This window comes from Nelumbo nucifera, chromosome 3, assembly GCF_055504915.1.
Source record: "Nelumbo nucifera cultivar China Antique chromosome 3, China Antique-T2T, whole genome shotgun sequence".
Taxonomy (NCBI): domain Eukaryota; kingdom Viridiplantae; phylum Streptophyta; class Magnoliopsida; order Proteales; family Nelumbonaceae; genus Nelumbo; species Nelumbo nucifera.
This window is the reverse complement of record NC_142651.1, coordinates 74,033,054-74,056,609: the sequence shown is the minus strand read 5'-3', so window position 1 is coordinate 74,056,609 and position 23,556 is coordinate 74,033,054. Positions and strand designations below refer to the sequence as shown.

At 39.1% G+C, this 23,556-nt stretch overlaps 1 protein-coding gene across 3 annotated transcripts in view; it reads left to right on the top strand.

Moving 5' to 3' along the window:
* AIR9 (Outer arm dynein light chain 1 protein) overlaps positions 1-23,556 on the top strand; it is an 85,234-nt gene that overhangs the window by 14,106 nt on the left and 47,572 nt on the right. For all 3 annotated transcript variants that reach the window (XM_010242878.2, XM_010242876.3, XM_088902239.1), the window contains exons 16-17: positions 14,453-14,553; positions 14,672-14,719. In XM_010242878.2, coding sequence (XP_010241180.2) covers positions 14,453-14,553; positions 14,672-14,719 — 149 coding nt within the window. The remainder of the gene's footprint in view (positions 1-14,452; positions 14,554-14,671; positions 14,720-23,556) is intronic.

The following is a 23,556-nucleotide window of genomic DNA, read 5'->3' as shown; positions in this document are numbered from 1 at the left end:
CCTTCTTTAACTGATCAAATCAGCCCAGTTCGAAATGGGCTTTAGGCCCAATAAGAGTATGTGCTCACTTAGTCTTCCAAATTGCTGCTCAGTTGGGCTTCCTTGTATGGCGTGGGACCCAAGCATTGATCTACACATCAACCACAAGGGTTCGACCTAGCCTTTGTTACAAGGCCTAGCCGAATTCACTGGAAAGCCCAGTGAGCCCCTTGAGCCCATCACATGGACTCTATGGGCCCAACACTTACACTAAGTGGTCTCTGGGCCAAGCCACCTTGTAACACCCAGGGACTATGTGCAGATGCAAGATTAGCCCATCAGGTATTACCCTCAATGGTCTTACACTTAACCTCTCAGCCCATAATGATCATACACTGCCCGACAAGAGAGGACCTCTCCCTCGGCTGCAAGGAACAGTGTTGCACTCTCCTCACATGGATCCCGGGAATTAAAACCTTTTGCAAACAATTTGAAACCATAATATATATATATATATACTTTTATATCCGTATATAAAATATATTTTGCAAAACAAATCTCAACGATTGAAATCGGCTGCCGATAGTCTTGGTTTCCATTAGAGAGAGTGCATCCCCGATCATTACCTTTGTCCGACAAAGGGGCTGATCCTGTCACTATGATCACCCACTCAGATGAATTCTCGGACTGTCCCAACATACCCAGGTTTTGACCCCCTCTAAGGATCTCACTGATTGGCATATCAAAGACAACCCAATCTGACACCTAGTGCAGTATCATAATCGAGTCTAGGGGTCAGGTGTAACTTTCCAGTTTTGCCCACTAATCACCAAGGTCCAGGGCAATATCGGAAATCTGGTCCGGTTCAAGGTTTCAAGTAATCCTACACTGCATGTGCTTCGGGTCTCACCCTGGTAGCTGAGACAGGCCACCCCAACACTTGGCGGCACATCAGTGTCAGCCTTGACAGGATAAATCTCCCCAGACTTATCCAACGGCTGTGAACATTCTAAACTAACATGAGTCTCATAAGTGTCCAATTTGGAAATAAAATTCTTGCTTCTTCTCCCATTAGTTAAGGCGTGAAAAAAGTTTGTGTTCCCATCCCCTTCTCTAATTCATTTGTGTTGGGATTTTTGTCTCCAATTGACTTCCTCCTTGTACAAAATGTCTTCCAACTGCTTTTTTAGCTCCCATCTCTGTCCTCTATCTCTCTCCTCCAAAATTCCTTGAGTTTCCTTCTTATCTAGCCCTTCAATTCTATCAATCACTTCTTGTTTCTTCTCTTCTATTCTCCCAAACTCTGTCAAGTTCCACTCCTTAAATTTTCCTTTTAGCATTTGTAACTTTCTATGGACTCTCATTACTTTCCAATTGGCTCTAGGTTTGCCTTCTCTCCACCACTCCTCCACTTTTTTTAGGAAGCCTGATGGGACAACCACATGTTTTCAAACCTGAAAGGTGCAGGTCCCAGGCTGAAGCTTCCTTCCTTACAGATGGTAATCGGCCAATGGTCAGAGGTGACTCTAGGTAATGCTCGGGACACTAATCCTCCCCATTTTTCTTCCCAATCCAAGGTAAACAGGAATCTATCTAGTTTCTAACATATTGGGTTTAGTTGCATATGGACCAGGTGAAGTTATGGTGTACTAGAGGAATTTCCAGGTATTGATAAATTGGTTAAACTTCCTCATGCTAGTATTAATTCTCTGTCTCTGGTTATTTGTTTCTTCTGTGAATCTTATTACATTAAAATCTCCTTCAATACACCAAGGCCCTTCCCATAAACCTCTTATGTCACCTAATTCTTCCCACATCTCATTTCTTTCCCTATAGCCATTTGGTCCATAGACATTTGTCAAGACCCATTCAAAGTCATCCTCCACTTGTCGGAATTTAATTGAAATTGTGAATCTACCTATCAGTTCCTCCTTGCCTTGTACTACCTCATTTCTCCACAAAATTATAATTCCTCTTGAAGCTCCCCAAGAGGGTGACCAAGCCCAACTCAAACCTCTAGATCTCCAAAGACTTCTAGCCCATTTATTATCAAATTATTCTAGCTTAGATTCCTGAATTATTACTATGTCAGGGTTTTCTTTCCTAATGACCTCCTTTATTACTACTTTTTTCCTCACACTCCCCAAGCCTCTAACATTCCAGCTCAAAATTTTCATCTGAAATCACCTCAAATTAAGCCTAGGCTGGAAGACCTTACTACCTTTTCTTCTCTCCCTCCTCTCACTAAATTCCTTATCCCCCCTTCACATCTAGTTTCAGTCTCTCAACTTCATTTAACTTTTTCTTTCTAGTTTTTTAGGACCATCTGAATTTCTAATGAGGGCCTTTAGAGCATTCGGATTTTTCAGTTTGCAGCCTAATTTCTCAACAAATCCTGCTACAGTTTCTATCTCTTTTATTATATCTTGGGTCTTCTTCCTATATTCCTGTTTTGAGTCTGGTAACTCCTTACCCTTTTCTTCCTCTCCATTTCCTTTGTCCTCCCTTGTACCTAGCAACAGTTGTTCCTCCATCCTCTTTAACTGCTCCAAACTAGCACTTATTTGCTTCCAGATTATCTCTCCTCTTAGCCTCTCTTGCTCTTCCTCATATTCTCCTTCAACATTTCCACTTGCCTTATCATCCACTACTGCCCCAACTTTGTTTACACAGGCTCATGGCTTGGTTCCGATGTTGGATGCTTGAACACCTGCTAAAGGCACATACACCTTATTAGTATCAAAAACCAAATTGACTACCATACCTGGGGGGGAATGAGAGGGTTGCAACGAGGTGAAAGGCTTTTCTGAAGCAAAATTTTCCTGCTCGGAGTGTAAGCTTAAGCCTACTCTCACAGACGTATTGTGGTCGATGGGTGCTATAACACTATCTTGTTTACTTTGACCGCTGGGGGTTTCTTTTAGCCCTTTCTCAATTGGGGTAGTCTTAATAGACTTACAGATACACTTGGCGGTTCCTTCATTTAACACCTTTATGAGTTGTGGGTTTATGTTTGAATTTCTTGTATTGAAGTTGAAGGCTTTCTCTCCTACTGCTATTCTCTCTCCTCGTAGGTCTACAGTGCCTTCACAGTCGATATTTCGCTGTGCATAACTGCCTATATCTCTGGAGTCTTCTTCCTCTAAAAATAGTATGTCTGTGTTCAGGTCTTCCGAAACCACACCACTTTCTCTTTGATAGTCATCAACACTACCTTCTCGAAGAATTTTCGATGGAGTCTCCATTGTCTGAACCACTACAATCTACCCATCCTTCATCTTCACCGTCAAAATCTTCTGCTTTATCCCTAGAATACCTAGGGTTTGGTCTGTCACCATTGGATGTATTGTAGTCTTTTCGAGGTTGCCACTGCAAAGATGAAGTCTGCTCCCTTGAAGCTTGTTTCCTTCTCGACCGAATAGGAGGGAGCGAACTTGAAGATGATAGACCACAAGTTCGATCTAGAGGTGTAAAGGTGGGCGGCCTGCGCAGAGTGCGGGCTGTGTTGTGCTAGCCTGCGGGGCGTCATAGGTCGTGCTGCCCTCCTTGGTGAAAATTTTGGGGGTCGGCCCAGCATGGCCCACGGCCCAGGCCCGTGCGGGCCCGTGCCGTGCCGCGGACTTGTGTTGGGCCGTGGTCTTGGGCCATGCCGGGCTAGGCCACAGGGTGGGCCTTGGGCTTGGGCCAAACCGGGCTAGACTGAATGGATAACCCAAAAAATAAATAAATAAAACAATTCAAATAGGAATTTTATTTCATTTAAATTTGAATGATACAAATTACAAAGCATACAAGTATACAATGGTTGGATACTTCATACTTGGATGAATGAAATATGAAAATGGAATAAATTAATAAAATATAAAAAATACAATATAGTTACAAATTGAAAATACAAAATTACATTAATAGCAAATAAATTAAATAAAATTAAAACAAAATTTACAATAATTTGAAAAAAAATAAAAAATTCTATACAACTAGTCAACTATTGTTCATGAATCAACTATTAGCTGCTGTACAAGGGGTGCAATTTGCAAACCAGATGGGGGTACAACACCTAACAATCGAGGGGGATTCCAAAGTGGTGGTGGGTTGGTTGAAAAATCCTGAAGAGGCTATGTGGCGTTACAAGAATGAAATGAAGAAATTTAGTTGGTTGACAAGGAATATGTTGGTCACTGTATAGTGGGTGGGGAGATCAGCAAATACTTTGTCAGATGTGTTAGCCAAGCAAGGGGTAAATAGGGAAGAATTGTTTTGGGCTTAGTTGTGATTCTTGCTTTTCTTTCCTAGTTTACTTGTAAGATTCAAGGAGGGGCTGCAGCTCGCACCTCTCCCTGGGATGTTGTATGAACTCACTCTAAATTTGCTTTTGAATTACTAAATTTATTATCATTCATAAAAAATCATGACTTTAATCATATGCTTCAGGTGAAATATCCGGTGTATGTAGTAGTATCATGCCCTCCTTTGTCTTGTAAAGTTGTAATCTATCTTCTGCATGACTGCATCTAACCAACCCTGGTACAGTGGTACCTGCACGGCTGCACTAAAACAAGACTCCGATGGAACTGTAGACATCGGAGGGGTTAGTAGATCATGTGCCATTGGCGGCGGGAACTGGATAATTTTTTGAATGTTCACTCCACTAGGCTAAAATATCAAAATAATTTGTTCCCTCACCTAAACTAGAAAAATTTGCTTGTAAATAAATTAAGTTCAGTAAATGAACTTGTTGTAGAAGTAACAGATTTCTGCCTTCTACTTATTATTTCCTATTGCTTCAGATAATCAGATTCATATAAACCGTACATTTTAAAATAATAAATTATTAATTTTATTCTTTTTTATTTCCAATTTCAATATTCATATTTTCACAATATGTTTGAAGTGAAATATCAAAACCATCTTTCCTAATCTTAGGATCTAATATTGTAGCTAAGCAATAAAGGGGAGAAATGTTCTCCCAATATTTTTAAAATTTATTTTCCATTATTTCAACAATTCATTTAAATTGTGGATTATTTCTTCTTCCTTTTCATGTGTGAGAAAATGTCTGCTCAAATGGCCAGTACCACCCTTGCTACAATAGCTAAAGTCTTTTCTACATTTTTGGCAAACTGCTCTTTCCCCTTCTCAACATCCCCTATTTTAAATATTTTCCAAATTGGGCTACTAAACTTGAGGTTTTGGGAAGAGTCAACCATTTTTTTTAAATAAAAAAAATAATTTTTATTTAATTGGACTTACCCGGATTGTCGATTCAGAATCCCAACTTGATTTCAACGGTTAAAGCCTTTCAATGCCCAAGCCTCCCAAATTGCTAACTTGAGATACTTGAGCTGGTTGAGCAAGGCAGCAAGCCTTCTTCTTGTTGAGTTCACTCAGATTGCAAAGAATGTATGAGAGAGAGGGAAGAGATTAAGAGAATTGTTGAATGTTGAATTGGTATGGTGAGAAGAATGGTGGAGGATAGGGCTATTTATAGAAATTGAGAATAATTCAATTGCCCAAAATACCCTAAAAACTAATTGTTTTTTAGTTGATGGGAGGGGTATTTTGGCCATTGTAAAGTTATTTATAGATTTACCCAAAAAGCCCCTAAACTAGTTGTTATATAGCTATTGGGGGGCATTTGTGTCACTTTTCTTCCCTCCATAAGCAAAATACATAAATACCTCCCTATATAGCTGTTTATAACTGTTAGGGGGGTATTTATGTAAACCCCCCCCAAAGCTAAAACTAGGCGTTGGGGGGAGGGGGCCATCGGGCCAGACGGCTAGTTTTCGGATGGGTCGAGCACGACCCGCTATGGGCCGTGCCGTGTTGGCACGTGGACCGCGGGTGGCATGGCACGCACTGTCGTGTCGATTCGTGGACTACGAACCCCCGGCCCAGCACGACACGGACCATCGTGCCGAGCCTGGCACGACATGTGGGCTGTCGTGCCGTGCCGAGCCACGGGCGGCACGACCCGATTTACACCTCTAGTTCGATCCACTAGCTTGCCCCCCTTCTCTAAGGTCATGTGGTTACTTGAAAAGTCACGAGTAGGTGAGTCCTTTTTACCACCCAAGAGCATCCTGAGTGAGCCAATATGGGCCTGGGTCGTTCCTTTTGAGATTGGACCTAGTTCAGCTTGGCCTGCTTTTTTATTCAAAAAATTTTGTAGATTGCTTTTTAAGGAAGGTACCACCAACTGAGGGATTGACCTTTGTTCACTGCTGCAAGCAACCACTTGTGCGAAGATTTTGATGCTGGCCGTAAGATTAGATCCCAGTTTTTTGATTTGACACCATTCATTGGGGGCCTTTCTTCTTTTCCTTGTTCAGGTGATTGTTTTTCCAAATCTGTGATAACCTGCCAGCTTTTCCATTGCTCCCTTCCCAGGCTAACACCTATCCTCTTGCTTTCCACATCAGCATCGTCTTCCCCATCATTCATAGGGGTCGTTCCTACCAATTGCACCTTAGCTGCCTAGAGGTCTGAGAAGCTATATGATTCCATTTATCCCCCGCACATTTTAGATATTTTAATGAGGATATCCTCTGACCAAAGCTGAAACGACAGCCCTAGGATCCTCAAATTTATATGGCTTATTGGCTCCACCAACTTTTAGTTACAACTGGGAGACCACCACCCAGCTAGCACTAATCCTTGCGATGTTTCTAGAGATATCGCTTCAACTTCCGTAGGTTTTTGTTGGAAATCAATTAGGGCTTTTTTGTCCTTGAACGGGAATACCTTTACATCTCCTGTGACCTTCAAGACTTCTTTTACTTCTCCTAGGCTTTGCTAGTCTTGTATCTTCCGCTGTGCTGTCAGCACCCATAAATTTTGCAAGTTGTCTTTAAAGCCTTCCACCCACATCTTTAGTCTTTTGTTGCTTGCAGCAAACCTTATGTCTTCATCATCCTTTGTGACTTATATTCTGTTTCGCCTCAACCTCTAGACTTTCCACCTTCCTTTTTTCCCTACTTATCTCTGAATCTCCTTCCATTTTCCCATTCTTGACTGTGATATGTGCTTCAGTGTTGACCAGATATTCTTGGAGCTTTGATGTAAAAAATTTCCAGCCTCTGTTTTCCTTCCCCTCTAGGATGCTGAGCATTTGCCTTTTACCATTAGCGAACCATTCTGTGGCTACAACAAACCATCCTTTTCCATTTCGTTTTAGTTCAGTTGAGTAGCTAGTAGTCGCTCAAGATTGAACATACACTTAAAAGGAGAAGAAAAAAAATAAGGAGAGAGAGAGAGAGAGAGAGAGAGAGAGATTTTGATAAAAGAGAGTTGGGTTGATGTTTGAAACAGCCACCCCCCTCTTAAATTTATATACATAGTATCATACTTGTAAAAGGACTGAATTGCTTACATGGCAAGATAAGATAAGATAAAGCTGAAAAAAGACTAATCCTAATCTTATAAAAGACTAGTTCTAATCTTATCATAAAGAACTAATCCTAATCATAACTTATTGCTGACATACGAACAGTGGGGACCACCTTAGTGGGGTCCACATTAGTGTTCTCTACACTCCCCCTCAAGTTGGGAGTAGATGTTTGTCATTCCCAACTTGCATAGATTTGCCTCTAACTTCTTCCTTCAAACCGCCTTGGTGAGAAGGGTCTGCCAGCTGCATGTCGGAGGTGATGTATGGAAAGACATACTTCTTGAGATGTAACCCGTTCTCTGATAAAATGTCGATCCACTTCAATATGCTTAGTTCTGTCGTGTTGTACCGGATTATGGGCTATATTGATGGAAGCCTGATTATCACAGTACAACATCAAGGGTTTCTCATAAACAATAACTAACTCCTCAAATAATGATCTCAACCATAGAATCTCAGCTACACCATTTTCCATGGACCTATATTCAGCTTCAACACTGGAACGAGAAACAACATTTTGTTTCTTACTCCTCCAAGAGACAAGGTTACCTCCTACAAAAGCACAATATCCAGGGGTAGATCTTCGATCAACAACACACCCAGCCCAATCAACATTTGTGTAAACTTCTATGTTCATGTGATCATTATTCTTGAATAAAATGCCTCTATCTGGGCACCTCTTCAAATATGCTAGTATCCTCTCAACTGCAAGGAGGTGAGTAGTCCTAGGAGAGTGCATATACTGACTAACCACACTGACTGCATAACTGATGTCGGGTCGAGTGAGACATAGATAGACAAGTTTTCTAACTTTTTACATAGCTTTATCTTCAAGGGGCTCTCCACCCTTTGCATTGTTCTTGTGATTTTGTTCAATGGGTGTGTCAGTAGGCCTAACACCCAACTTTCCTGTTTCTTCCAACAGGTCAAGAACATACTTTCTTTGAGAAACAAAAATCCCATGCTTGGATTTGGCTACCTCAATGCCCAAGAAGTATCATAGTTCTCTCAGATCTTTTACCTCAAACTCTTGATGAAGGAGTTACTTAAGGGACTCAATCTTAGTATTATCATTTCCTGTTACTACAATATCATCCACATATACTACAAACAAGGTTAAGGAAGAATCCACTCTCTTAATAAACAAGGTGTGGTTTGACTGGGCCTGTACATATCCGAACCTTTCAAGGGCTTGTCTAAATCTATCAAACCAAGCTCTGGGAACTGTTTTAGTCCATACAAGGCTTTGCTCAACCAACAAACCTTCTTTCCCGTCTCTGTACCATAAAATCTAGGAGGCAACTGCATGTAAACTTCTTCTTGCAAGTCTTCGTTGAGGAAGGCATTTTTAACATCCATCTGATACAACGGCCAAGAGTAACTGGCTGCAAGAGATAATAAGACTTTGATAGTGGTCATCTTTGCTACTGGTACAAAAGTTTCCTAAGTAATCAATACCATATGTCTGAGTAAATTCTTTTGCAACTAATCGGGCCTTATACCTTTCAATAGAACCATCAACATTATGTTTCACAGTGAATACCCATCTACATCTAATTGGTTTCTTACCTTTAGGCTGATCAACTATCTCCCAAGTATTGTTTCTGATGAGGGCATCCATTTCTGCTTTTATTGCATCTTTCCATTCTGGTACTTCTAATGCTTCCTGTATTGTTCTGGGAATGGGAACATCAGTAATGGATGCGAGAAAAGACTTATAGGATTGGAGACAAATGGTCGTAGGACAAGAAATGAGAAATGCTGTGAGCTGTGGATGTGGTGCAACGACGCTTGTCCTTACGAACTGTTATGGGAAGATCAAGATCATCTAATGAAGGTGAAGGCTCCATGGTGGGATGCCTCTCATTTGTAGTATCTGTGGTACCTGGATCTGGCTTTGCAGAAGGAACTGGGGCTACTGTGGTACCGGAATTTGGATCTGCAGAGGAGATTGGGACTGGCCTGCATTGTTGATGTCCGAAATCAACCTGTTTCCATTGTCTGTGATAGACTCTCACACCCCTGCATCTCTGACAGCCCTCTCCATTACACCCCTCTTCACTTAATGGGATAGGTAAAGGAACTTCTGACGAGTTAATCCCAACCTTACTACTCTTCCCCTGAGGAGAAACCCTTGGATAATAGGGTACATCTTCAAAGAAAGTGACATCCATTGAGACAAATCTTTTCCCAGAAGTAGGTTCATAGCAGCAATATCCCTTTTGAGTTTGTGCATAACCAAGGAAAATACATTTTGAGGCCTTAGGATCAAACTTGGAACAATGAGGGCCAAGAATCTGAACAAAGCATGTACAACCAAAGGTTTTAAGGGGAATGGTAAATAACTCTTTATTAGGATATAAGAGGGTAAATGGAGGTTTCATGTTAAGAACCCGTGAAGGAATCCTATTGATGAGATACACTGTTGTAAGAATAGCATCCCTCCCAGAAATGTATAGGCACATTGGAGGTAAACATAATGCTTCTGGCTACCTCCAATATGTGTCTATTCTTTCTTTTAGCAACCCCATTTTGCTGTGGTGTATGAGGACAAGTATTCTGATGGATAATCCCATGGTCAAGCAAATAGGAGGCTAATGGGTTTGCAAAATATTCTTTCACATTATCAAATCTAAAAATTTTGATTTTGAAAATTGGGTTAAAATCATCTGATGAAAGATCCGGGTTAATGCTGGAACCTCATCTCGAGAACGCATGAGATAAATCCACGAAAAACGAGTATAGTCATCAACAAACAGTAGGAAATATCTGTACCCCCCCCATGGCAATGGCATGGTAAGGTCCCCAAACATCAGTATGCACAATTTCAAAAGGAATATTACTTCTATTATTACTTAATGAATAGGTTGTCCTATAGTGTTTTGCAAGTTCACAACTCTCACATTTCAAACTAGACATCTGGATAGATTCGAATAAACTAGGAAACAAACTCTTCAAAGCCTGAAAAGATAAATGACCCATCCTGATCAACAGACTAAGAAATACAAGGCCTCTTAGTTTCGCTATCTTCCCAATGAGGACTCCCTCTAAGCAGATAGACTCCATTTGCCTCACGGCCAGTCCTAATCACCTTCCTTGTCTCCAGATCCTGAACAACACATCGATTCGGAAAAAAAGGTTACTGAACAATTCTGGTTTTTTGTAATGTTACTAATTGAAAGCAAGTTAGTACTAAGCTTAGGAACATGCAAAACCGAAGATAAGGAAATAGCATTAGACAACTTGATGTCTCCCTTGCCAGAAATAGGAACGAGGGAGCCATCAACAATGGACACTTTGTCTCTACTTGAAGATAAGTGATAGGTAGTAAATAGTGACGGCAAGCTAGTCATATGGTTAGATGCTCTAGAATCTATTATCCATGAATGTTCTGTATTACCTGTAGCTGAGGAATGGTGAGCTGAGGCCCGACTACCTGATTGAGCAGCTAAGGTAGGGGGTGCTGATGGTGTCTGAGGAGGTGGAGCTGAATTACCAACTTCATTTTCCAGCTGATTAGAGCAGCTCAGACAGCAGCTAGAGTGTCTAGAGGATTGCCTTTTGTGCTAGACGAGGTTGTACTATCAGTGTTAACAGCCATATTTGCATTCCCCTTTTTGTTTCTAAGTTTTGTTGGAACTAGATGTGGATGCAACTTCCAACAGGTCTCTTTAGTATGTTTAGGTTTCTTGCAATGCTCACATACTAGGTCCTTCTTAGCTTCCTTCTTCATGTCTCTTTCCTTATCACCCTCAGATTTGGGCTTAACTACTGCCAGAGCTGGTTCAAAAGGCTGTTGCTGTAGCTTAACTTTTCTCCTAGTCTTTTCGCTGTGCACTAAGGAATAGGCCTGGGACAGAGTTACTCTGTCTCTTGTCAACAATTGCTGATTCACAATATCATATTCCGAATTTAGACCAGCCAGGAACTCAAACACTCTATTAGTTTCAATCTGCTTTCTGTAAATCTGTGCATCCTTCGGACTTTCCCATTCAATTGATCCAAGGTGGTCAATTTCATGCCACAGGGATTTCAAGATTGGAAAATAAACAGAAACTTGTTTCTCACCTTGCTTGAGATTTTTAACCTCACATTTCAGCTCATAAGCCCTAGCAACATTAAGGGGCTGAGAGTAGGTTTCTTTCACAACATCCCATATTTCTTTAGCTGTTTTTGCCCATAAGTAATTTCGGGTGATGTGTGGCTGCATGGAATTGCACAGCCATGTCATCACCAAATAATTTTTCTGAATTCACTTAGCATAAGTGGGATCCTCCTTATTTGGTTCCTTCACATCTCCCAACAAATAGTTCAGCTTTCCTCTTCCCCCAATGGCCATCATGGCTGATTGGGCCCACTCTAAGTAGTTTGAACCATCAAACTTTACAGTTGTAATCTGGAAGGTGTTTTCAGTCATGCCACCTGAACCAGTCCCAAAAACACCCTCCCCTTGGTGCTTGAACTCCATTCTTGGTTAGGGGTTAAGCAAAAAACACCTTCTATTTACTGTAACAATCACCCTACTGGGTCTGAAAACTAATGACAGTAGGTCTAGAAGCAGAAATCTAATTCAGAGAAAGAAAAAATTTCCAATTCACTGTATCACTGTATCAATCAGCCTACTAAATCTGAGAACTAATAGCAGTTGGCCTAGGTACAGAACTCCAAAAACAGAGATTAAAGAACAGAAATCTGATAGCAGCCAAACTTAAAAACAAGTCTAATCTCTTATCCGGACACAGTAACAGTCTTGGATTTCAGGGTTTTCTCTTTAAACCCTAGAAGAGAAAAAGAAAAAAAGAATTCTGTATAGCCGTACCTCACAAATTAAGCTATCCTTGCTGCTGTCCTCAAGAAGGAATAAGACCTTACCTAGGAATTTCTGAAAAAACCTGATTTTGATTAAAAAATCTTCCTGAAATTCTGATCGCCAACTTCAGTTTGCTCAAAACTGATCTTGATTCTGATCAACCCGAGAAACTTCTGAAACAGAACTGATCTCAGAGAAAAATCTTCTTGATCGCCAACTTCAGTCTTGATGAGAGAACCAAAAAATCTGATTGGCACCTCCAATCTTGATCAAAGACCTAACATTGATCACTTAATTCTTCTCTGATTCTTCCTGATTACAAGGAGCACTTTCCAATCCTTGGACAGTTGCTGAAGACTTCTCGTAATCTCCAAGAATCAGTTGAATGAAAAACTCAGCCCTAAATAATTCTCATGTGGTCGGCTGAATTAATTCCACATGAGAAACCCTAGATCGAATTCTTTGATACCAAGTAGTCGCTCAAGATTGAACAGACACTTAAAAGGAGAAGAAAAAAATAAGAAAAGAAGAGAGAGAGAGAGAGAGAGATTTTGATAAAAGAGAGTTGGGTTGATGTTTGAAACAGCCGCCCCCCTCTTAAATTTATATACATAGTATCATACTTGTAAAAGGACTGAATTGCTTACATGGCAAGATAAGATAAAGCTGAAAAAAGACTAATCCTAATCTTATAAAAGACTAGTCCTAATCTTATAAAAGACTAGTTCTAATCTTATCATAAAGAACTAATCCTAATCATAACTTACTGCTGACATACGAACAGTGGGGACCACCTTAGTGGGGTCTACATTAGTGTTCTCTACATAGCTCTTCCTATTGAGTGCTAGTTGACTCATCCAACCTTCCTTCTTGACAGAATAAATTGCTCCATCTAGGAATTTTTTCAACCATTCTGTTGCATCACCAATGAGGAATACTGTTGCCTTCCTCTCTTCCCTGATCTTCAATGATCTCATCCCGTTGTTTCTGCAGTCCTCAAACTTAAACTTTTTGGCTTCGACCTGTAGTTCCCCTCTCCATTTCATGGCGGCTCGAGACCTCTCCATCTCTTTTAAAATCCATTGCTTCCTTCCCTTTCAGGTAGAGAATTGCAACAAGAGTGGAAGTATCCAATCTGCCACTCTTATTTTTTTGATGAATAAAGAAAAATTTGATTACTTCATAACTTAAAAGAAAGTTTTAACAGCATACAGCAGCCTTTGGTGAGGCATGAGCTGCAGCCTCTTCCAACTGATTTCAAGGAAATAAGAAAGAAGAAAGAACAAGCATTACAGCTGAGCCCAAAACAAGACTTCCCTAATTGCCCCTTCCTTAGCTAAACCATCAGCCAAAGCATTTGCTGATCTCCCCACCCATTGTATAGGAACAGGCATATTCTTTGTCAGCCACTGAAATTTTTTGATTTCATTCTGGTAACGCCATATAATATCCTTGGGATTCTTCAACCACCCCACCACCACCTTGGAGCCCCCTTCAATCAGTAGCTGCCCTATGCCTAGTTGATTTGCGGATTGCACTCCTTGTAGGGGCCATAGGGCTGTTAGTAATTCTGCCCTGACTGAATACCCCCCCCCCCCCCCCCCCCAAATTCCAGAGCGTCTTGGATTACCTTGACTGCTCCCATCAAAATCCAGCTTCAAGTGAGCCTTCATGCAGTGGGATCCATCTTGTTACTGCCCTAGTCTTACTGGATGAACACCTTTCTATTGCTAACCAATTTCTCCATAAATCTATAAAGGAGAATTGATGGAACAGTTCCATGGTCTTTAACCAATGTATTGCCCTATTCAACACACAATCCTTTAAATCCTGACTATTCCCCTCCTTCTCTTGGAATATTCTAGCGGTCCTTTCTTCCCAGATTGTCCAGATCAAGGCTGGCTTAGAAGGATCCAAACAAAACTGATTTAAAAGACAAATCAAATTAGAGAGGGAATCAATCTCCTCACCCCTTAACCCCCTACGAAAGCCAAAATCCCAATTCGGATCCAAGGGGGTTCCCACAGGTGAGATAAAGTTTGAGACAATCTGCCACTCTTGTAGTCACTAATTTGGTGATCCAATTTCTTGTTGTTAATAACTGTGGCATTTCTATTCTTCCATATCCTCCATGGAAAAGGTGAAAATCTACACCTTTCATTTTTAAAACTTTGATAATTTTCTAGTTTTAAATTAGTTTTCTTCTTTCCTTTTTTTCCCACTTATTTTCACAACTTTTTTCTTTCTTTTTATATGGCACTTCCTGGCAGTGATTTCATTTTGGTATCCACCGGTACTGCTGAGTATGCTCTGACCAAAGAAGATGTAGGCCGGCGCTTGGCTTTTGTGTATATTCCTATCAATTTTGAGGGTAGGTGCATGCCCCATAGTATTGGCTTTTGTTCTGAATAGTCAATTCTCATGTATTTGTCTTCCACAAAGACTTTTAATTGTTTATTACAATGTGATTTTTATGATTTTTTTTTCAGGGCAGGAAGGAGAATCTGCATCAACAGTGACTCAGATTGTAAAGAAAGGTATCTTGGTTATGTTCTCTCTAGAGGTTATGGTTATACTTTCTTTTTAATATTTCCTGCATCTTTAATTGAACTAGTTCTTTCTTCCATTTTTTATATTAAAAGAAAAATTTTAAGAAGAGAAAAAGTATACACAGAAGTTACAAGGTACCCCACACCTATACAAAACTCACGAAATGACCAAACCTCTTATCATAAGCACTATGTATGGGGGTGGCAAATGGGTGGGTTGGGTGAGGGTAAGTTCTTTTGGTTCTTTTGTTGTTGAGGTCTTCCCTGAATCGTCTCAAGTGGGGAGTTTGGTTGCGGTGGACCAAGGGATTGCAGGGCCAGAGAGGGAGGAGGGTAGTGAGATGGACCAGGGGGAAGGGGTGATAGAATATGCAAGGGGAGAAGGGGAAGTCCAAGAAGGAAGGTCGGAAGAGGAGGTCGTTGTTAGGGGTGTGGACAAGAGATCGGAAGCCAATTGCTTGGCAGTTGTTGCGGACGGAGAAGAGGAGATTGGTTTATCTGTATGTCAGGAGGATTTTCTAAATTTGAAGTCCCAGTTGGTAGGCTCTGCGTCGATTTTGGTTGAAGAAGATCTTTGAGTAAGGATGGTGTGGACATCATTCCAGCAGTGTTGAAGAAAGCTAGAGAAACAAGTAAGTCTCATATTGTTCACGTATCAAAAGTTTTTTCAAGGTTAAAAGACAGACTGGTTGGAGTGGCCCTACCTATAAATGCAAAAGAGTATACAAGAGAAAAGAATAAAAAACAAAGGTTTGAGGAAGAAGGTTGAGGAGAGGCGATAAGGTGAGTCTCAGGCCTCGGAAGGGGAGCAACTGTTGACTTCTGAGGAAGGAGGATCAGTGGGTTGGCTAGGGCCACGGGGGGAAAGGAGAAGGAGAGTGGTAAAGCGGGTGAGAAGAGCCTTGTGGAGTGCCAGCCAGGGAGAAAGGAGGAGAATGGGGAAAAGCAGAAATTGAGAGTTTGGCTGACAGGACTGTTATGGTTGGCACGAGCTTAGGACTGTTCTATTGGGGTGTGAGGAGTTTGCCAGAAAGGCATTCGAAGCTTTTGAAAGAAGTAAGAGGAAAGAGAAAATGAAGGCCACATTAGGGGAAGGGGAGAGGTGTGGAATGAGGAAGATGATGGGCAATAAGTATTTGAAGAGATGTTTAGCAGATAATGAGATGGGGAAGTGTCTTAGGTGGTGGTTCCTTGCCTTGGCAATCACTGCCTTTGGCATTTCTGTTGTCTTTTGTAGTTGGATTAGGTGTTTTCTTAACTCTCTATTTGCTTGTAATCAGTTTTTTTTTTTTTTTTTTCCTTTTACAATAAAATTTCACTTTTTACCTTTCAAAAAAAAAAAAAAAAAAGAGGGTTGAGCCCATCCATATTTACCCAATAACCCATCTGACACCCATATTTAAGCATCTTAGTGGGTCACAACCCACCCTGAACCTCATCCATCCTAACTCACCCATATTGACTCGCTTACCCACCACACTCAACATTTTTTTTTTCAAAACATAGAAAAAATATGCAGAAAACACAAACATAGATAAAAATTAAAAAATTATACATTTTAGCAAAAAGAAAATATTTTAAAAACATAAAAAATGAAAAAAATAAAAAATATATTTCATCAAAAAAATCAGAATTGCAGAAAAATACATCAAATGATAAAATCTTTGTAAAAATTATATATCTCAAATAAAAAAGATTAATTGAAGAAAAACAAAGAAAATAATAAAAATTCAAAAAATATATATTTCATTGAGAAAGTAAAATTGTAGAAAATATATAATTTGGTGAAAAATAAAAAAATTATATATTTCAACCCAAAAAAGAAAGTACAAAATTGATAAAACATAGAAACATATATACTTTTCCTCTATTTCAAATGCATAAAAACATAGAATCATATATTTCAACTAAAAAATATAAAAATAATAAAGAAATTCAAAAAATACTTTTCAACTAAAAAAATAAAAAATTGCATAAAAACACAGAAAATGGTGTGTGTGTGTGTATTACATGTAAAACAGCATGAATTGCAGAAAAAACATATAAAACTATAAAAAATTTAAATGAAAGTATGCATATCAGCTAAAAAATAGAAATTGTAAAAAACATAGAAAATGATAAAAATTCAAAATAAAATTATATTAAAGCCAAAAATAGAAGAAATTGCAATCAACATAGACAATAATGAGGCCAGACTACGATGGTTTAGGTGTATGCATAGAAGACCAAAGACAAAACAAAGAAAATAATAAAAATTCAAAAAATATATATTTCATTGAGAAAGTAAAATTGTAGAAAATATATAATTTGATGAAAAATAAAAAAATTATATATTTCAACCCAAAAAAGAAAGTACAAAATTGATAAAACATAGAAACATATATACTTTTCCTCTATTTCAAATGCATAAAAACATAGAATCATATATTTCAACTAAAAAATATAAAAATAATAAAGAAATTCAAAAAATACTTTTCAACTAAAAAAATAAAAAATTGCATAAAAACACAGAAAATGGTGTGTGTGTATTACATGTAAAACAGCATGAATTGCAGAAAAAACATATAAAACTATAAAAAATTTAAATGAAAGTATGCATATCAGCTAAAAAATAGAAATTGTAAAAAACATAGAAAATGATAAAAATTCAAAATAAAATTATATTAAAGCCAAAAATAGAAGAAATTGCAATCAACATAGACAATAATGAGGCCAGGCTACGATGGTTTTGGTGTATGCATAGAAGACCAAAGACTGTACCAATAACAAGTGACTTGATACAAGTTAAATGATCTAGAAGAACTAGGGACTTGCACAAAAGAGCATGGGTTAAAGTAGTGAAAAGCAACCTGAGGCCAACAATCTAATTATGTATATGGTTGTAGACATAATGGAATGGTAAAGAAAGGTTCATGCAACTGATCCATAAGTAAGGTTCATAATGGAATGGCAAAGAAAAGCAACCTGTCCATCTTCCTTTTCCCACATAAGAAAGTGATTTGATCTTTTCTTCAAGCCTTTATATTCTTTTATCATTTATGAGTTTATTTGCTTTTAGATTTTTTTTTCTGATGTTAAGTAAAAAAATCCATTATTGGAAAAAAAGATTACAAATTTACAACCATTTAGTGGAAATATTTCACCTCCTTGTACAAAAACAAAAACATAAACCATATGGCAACCTAAAAATCTCATCCATTTGTATTAGCTAAGTCCAAATTTACTATAAACTTGACTCAAATACCTCTGTGTTACACTGTCAAATTCTGGATGAATTAATGCCTATTTTTTTGATAAAAATAAAAAGAAAATATCAGTATATAAACAAGATTGCAAGAGCTTAAGGTGATGAGGTAATAGGCATCACCCAATGCAAAAAGAAAAAGTGCATAAAACTTTTCAACCAAAGCCTCCATTTTCTATCTCAAGAGTCAAGAGTAGACCAAAAACTGGATCCAGAGATTCTTTATTGATCCCCTTAAATTCTAATGAAACCAAAATCCAGTCGAACAGTTTAGACCCTATTCCTGCATAGAACCTCCTTGTCTCTTCATTTTCCTTAAAAATTTCCTCTTTTCCTTTCCTTCCAAACCTCCCAACAAACTTCAAAAGGAACACAACTCCAAAATTTTTTTCCCTATCTATTCCCATTAAGAACTGGCCAAAATGCAATGCAAAAGTCAAAAGTGCCATTAGGCTGCCACCACATCTCCATTTTTTCTTTGATAATTGAAAAGTTACTTCATTACCAATATGTAAGCAAAGTTACAGCACCCCAAAGAGAGGCACTAGGTGCGACCTCTCTTGAAAGTAAAAGAAAGTGTAAGAAACCACAGTACACTATAATCAATTCATTACAAGGTTGCCCAATACAGATGTTCCCTCAAGATCCCCTGTTTAGCGAGACTATCATCCATAGCATTTACTGACCTTCTCACCCAACATGAACTAACATTCCTGTTGCTTGTTAACCAGCTTGCCTTCTTTAGGAAATCCTTGTAGCACCAAATTACTGAACTCGGGTCTGTTAACCAGCCCATAACTGCCTTAGAATCTCCTTCAATTAGGAGATGCTCCACTCCTATTTGATTTGCTATCTGAATACCTTGTAGAGCTGCAATAGTGTCCACATCTCCATGTTAAGAAGTCAGAAATGTATCCCCAAATAAATTTTGTATAGCAGCACCCAAAACATGGATGGAATACATTGTGGACTTCTGATTCACATAGAAAAAACCTGTTAGCCAGATGAAATCCTTTACTTTTGAAATGATCTTGAGGAAGCATACTATCCATTGCTACCAGCCACGCAAATGCTTCCACTGTTGGAGGTATTGGATTACACCAAACACCTTTGATTGAAAGATCTTCCAACCTGATTTCTTGCCAATGCTTTGTAAAAGGGTTTCACCAAAAACTTGCCATTCCTCCATTCCTTTCATTGTCTTAAATCTGAACTGTCTGGATGTATTTCCACCTCTTGAAGTTTAGATAGAAGCATCACACACACCTCCAACTCTCAATCTAAGAGTGGTCTTCTAAAAATGAGATACTACACCACAACCCTCCCCTTAACTTCATAAGATTGTGAAATTGCAATCCTACCCCAAACCTGACCAATCATTCTCCCAAAACTTAATACTAGAACCTTAACCAACCTTCCAAGAAGAAAAAGACACCAATAGGGAATGAAACTTCATAAACCCCTTCCACACACTCGACCCATGTTATGATATAACCTCCCTCGTATCCCAATCAAAATTGACCACCCTATACTTACAAGCTATAACCCTCCTTCACAAAGACTCCCTTTCCACTTCAAACCTCCAAAGTCACTTACCTAACAAAACTTTGTTAAACATCCTTATCCTCCTAATCTTCAAACTCATATCCTTCATGTCCCTACACACCCAATCCCATTTAACCAAATGAAAATTTCTTTCTTCCACCTTAATATTCCGCAATAATTCCCTTTGCATTTTTATTTCCAATTTCTTCAGCCATTGATGTTGGAACTCTGAGAAGTAATAAATTGGTAAATTGGTTAAGACACTCTTTACAAGGGTAATTCTCCCACCAAATGATTAACATCTCCTATTCCAGTATTCCACCCAGGCAGCCTTTGTTCAATCTTGTTCAAATCCAGTTGCCTTATTGGTGGTGTTGCCACCTTTGATTCAATTTGTAAACCCAAATATGTAGAAGGAAACTCATCCACTAAACACTGCATTGCCACTGCACAATCTTCAAGTAGTGTATGAGAAATATCACCCACCCCAATCTTAAGCACTTATTTAAATTAATTTTTTGGCCTATTGGTATCTCAAAACATTTAGGAGATGTTAATTTTTTGGCCACTGCACAATCTTCAGCACTTGCTCCACTGAAACATCCACAAAAATCAAGGTATCATCTTCATATTGAAAATGTGTAATGGTCACACCCCACCAACCTTAAAATTTTCAATTAACCTTGCTTTCACTCTTTTATTATTAACCTTCTTAACACTTCACCTTGTCTCAAACCCTTGGATGAAATCGAACCAATAGCTAGGGAAATCTGTGTTGGAAGACCGGAACCCAAGATCATGGAGTGTACTCATTCGGGAAAAGAATTTACGAAAGAATATGAAGAAGCTTTGGAAAAGATAGAGGAAGAAGACTTTTTTTTTTTTTGATATGTGATGGAGGAAGAAGACTTGGAAGAGCAAAGAGTAGCGATGGATGAAGAGCATAGTAAAGAGGTGGTTAGGACTGTGCGGGAAAGAGATGAAGTTAGAGTCGAGGAAGAGGAGCATGGTCAAGGAGATGAGAAGAATGGGGTTGACGGGACGGAGGAAACAATAGAAGAGGAAGAGCTAGGGGGGACAAAAGAGGAGAAGGGGTTAATGTTTCGGTAGAGGAGAAAGGGGTAAGGAATGAGGGAGGGGGAAGTGTGTTGGAAGGGTTAGGATAATAGGATCCATCATATGGATGGGAGAAATGTCAAAAATTTCCTAATCCTTTTGGGAATCGAATTCCCTATGTTTTCAAAAACTGCATTTTTCAAGATCGGTCTTGCACTGAACTGTACTAGATTTGAAATCAAACAAAGAGGGAGATGTATACCTAATACGGATACCACAAATGTAGATCCCAAGGTGGAAGTTCACGCCCAAATCAGTCCTAAAACCAGCCTCCACTGAAGATGGCACATTGTATAGGTGAAGCTGATTCAACAACACAGTTTTCAACAAAATTGCAACCCAATTGCTTGGATTGAACTGGGAAGGTGAGCCTGAAATTCCTCTGAATTTTTCTTGCTAAATGGAAGAAAACTGCTCTCTACTTGTCCTTGAAAGCCTAGGTCGTGATAGGGTTTCTTGGAAGATAAAAGAGAAGAAGAGAGAACAAGAGAAGTGGTGTTCTAGTCTGGTTCACCCTCTTCTTCTTTTATCTCCTTATGGAGCACTCTCCTAATCAAATTAGGAGATTATCCAAATCTAATTTGGATTTAGACTCTATTAAGAGATAAGCCTTATCCTCTTAAGAGGATGGGTGCTCCATACCCATTTCCAAACCCAGATTTGATCCAGAGCACATGAAGTTGTCATGTGACAGCTTACTTAATCTTATTAATTGTGGGCCTTAGGCTAGGCCCATTTCCTTCAAAGGCTCACGACCCAAGATGCTACATGGCCAACTTAGGCCTGATTTGTATGGCATGGGACCCCACAATGACCTCACATAAGTCCACATGGGTTCAACCCAGCCTCTATTGAAAAGGCTTAGCTGATTTTATTGCTAAAAACAGTGAACCCCTGAGCACATCACTAGGCTCAATATGGGCCCAACATTTACACCTAAATGATCATTGAATTCAACCATCCTATGAAGATCTAAGGATAATGGACTTAAGTAAGATAGAGTCCATCAGGTAATCAGCCCTGTAATGGTCTCTTACACTTAACCTCTCGGCCCATAATGATCACAACATTGCTTGACAGGGAAGGACCTTTCCCCTTGCTGCAAGGTACAGTGTCACACTCTCTGCTCGGATGGATCTCGGGAATTAAAACCTTTTGCAAACATTTTTCATAAAACATAATATATATATATATTTTGCAAAACCAAATCCCAAACACATTTGAAATCCACTGCTGACAGTTTAGGTTTCCATAAGAGAGAGTGTAAGCCCTATCATTCACTTTGTCAGACAAAGAGGCCAATACCCACTCAGATGAATTCTTAGACTGCCCCAACATACCCAGGTTTTGACCGATGATGAATTTCACTGATTGGCATATCAAAGACAACCCAATCCAACACCTAGTGCAGTACCATAATCAAGTGTAGGGGTTATGTGTAACTTTCCAGTTTTTGCCATCAATCTCCAAGGTCCAGGGCATAACTGGAAAATGGTCTGGGTTCAATATTTCATCCAAAAACACATAAAATATGCTTTTGGTCTAACCCTAGCAGCTGAGACAAGTTGTGCCAACTTCTTTGGTAGCACATTAGTGTCAGCCTTGGCAGGATAAACTCCCCAAGTCTATCCAATGACTGAGAACATTCTAAATTAATATGAGTCTCATAAGTGTCCAATTCAAGGGGTAATTATACAAAAAAGTACCAATGTCAACATGAAGCAATAATGTACTTTTATTCATTTACAATTATAGTATCTGTACATCAATCTGATTGGACCTAAGGGCATACACTGTCTAACAAAGTGGGGGTATAGGAAAGAAGAGTCATGGTGGGGTAGTATCTACAAAAGGGAAAGATATATATCTTTTCCTTTAGAAGAAAATAGAGAGGGGAGGGAGAAAGTGGACTCGGGGGAGGGATTTGGGGAGGAAAGTGAGGTTGATCCTATGATTGATGAGGTACATAAGGTGGAGAAGAATTGCTACATTGAAAAAGTGGTAAATAAGGAAGTGGAAGTCAGCAGGATTCTGGGTCTGTTTTCTTAGGTGGGGAGGAATTTGCGAAGGAAACCAGGTCTGTGGAGGAAATAATTGGAGAGAACGAAAATAAAGATAATCCAGTGGTTGACTCTAATTATAGTAATTTAATATCTCAAGGGATGAAAGAGCTGAAAGAAGGCTGTGAGAATAGATTCAAGGAAAAGGAAGAAGAATTGAAAGGGGAGGATGGGTCAGAAATCTGTTGGAGAATTTGAAGAAGCCATGGGAAGTTTAAACACAGAGAGAAGATGCAGAACTCGGAAAAACAGAAAAAGTCAACAGCAGATAACAGCATAAAAGGTTTTTGTAAGGATAAGAGGAGGCCCGTTTGGCATTAGGCCCAGCAAGATAGTAAGGAAACACAAAATTGGAGCCATAAGACAACAAGAAGATTGCATTCACAAATCGAACAAGAAGACTGATTGAATTGGAATCCGTTAGGGGCTTGGGTTTTGATTTGGGTTCTTGTTGGGTGGTGGCTGTGGGTGCTTGGGGCTTGAAAGGGAGTCTGTTTTGTTTGTTTTGATGATTGGAGTTTCATTGTTTGTTTTGTATCACTTTTGTTCCTTTTGTAAGGGGTTTAGTTTTTGGGGGGTCGGCCTGTTTGGGGTGTTTTGGCCTGGCCGGGTTTTTATTTTACTTTAGTTGGGTTTTCATTGGGAGTTTTCTTTTCCCTCTGATGATTGCTTATCACCCTTTCTTGTACCTTCTTTTGTTTAATAAAATTTTTCTTATCTTAAAAGAAAAACCTTGGATGCATTAAAAAATTCTGTAGAAACCCCATTTGCTAATACTGAAAAAAATCAGCAACAATTCTTTTTGTAGATCAGTATTTGTCTTCAAACAATACACCTATTTCTCTGTCCAAATCTCCCAA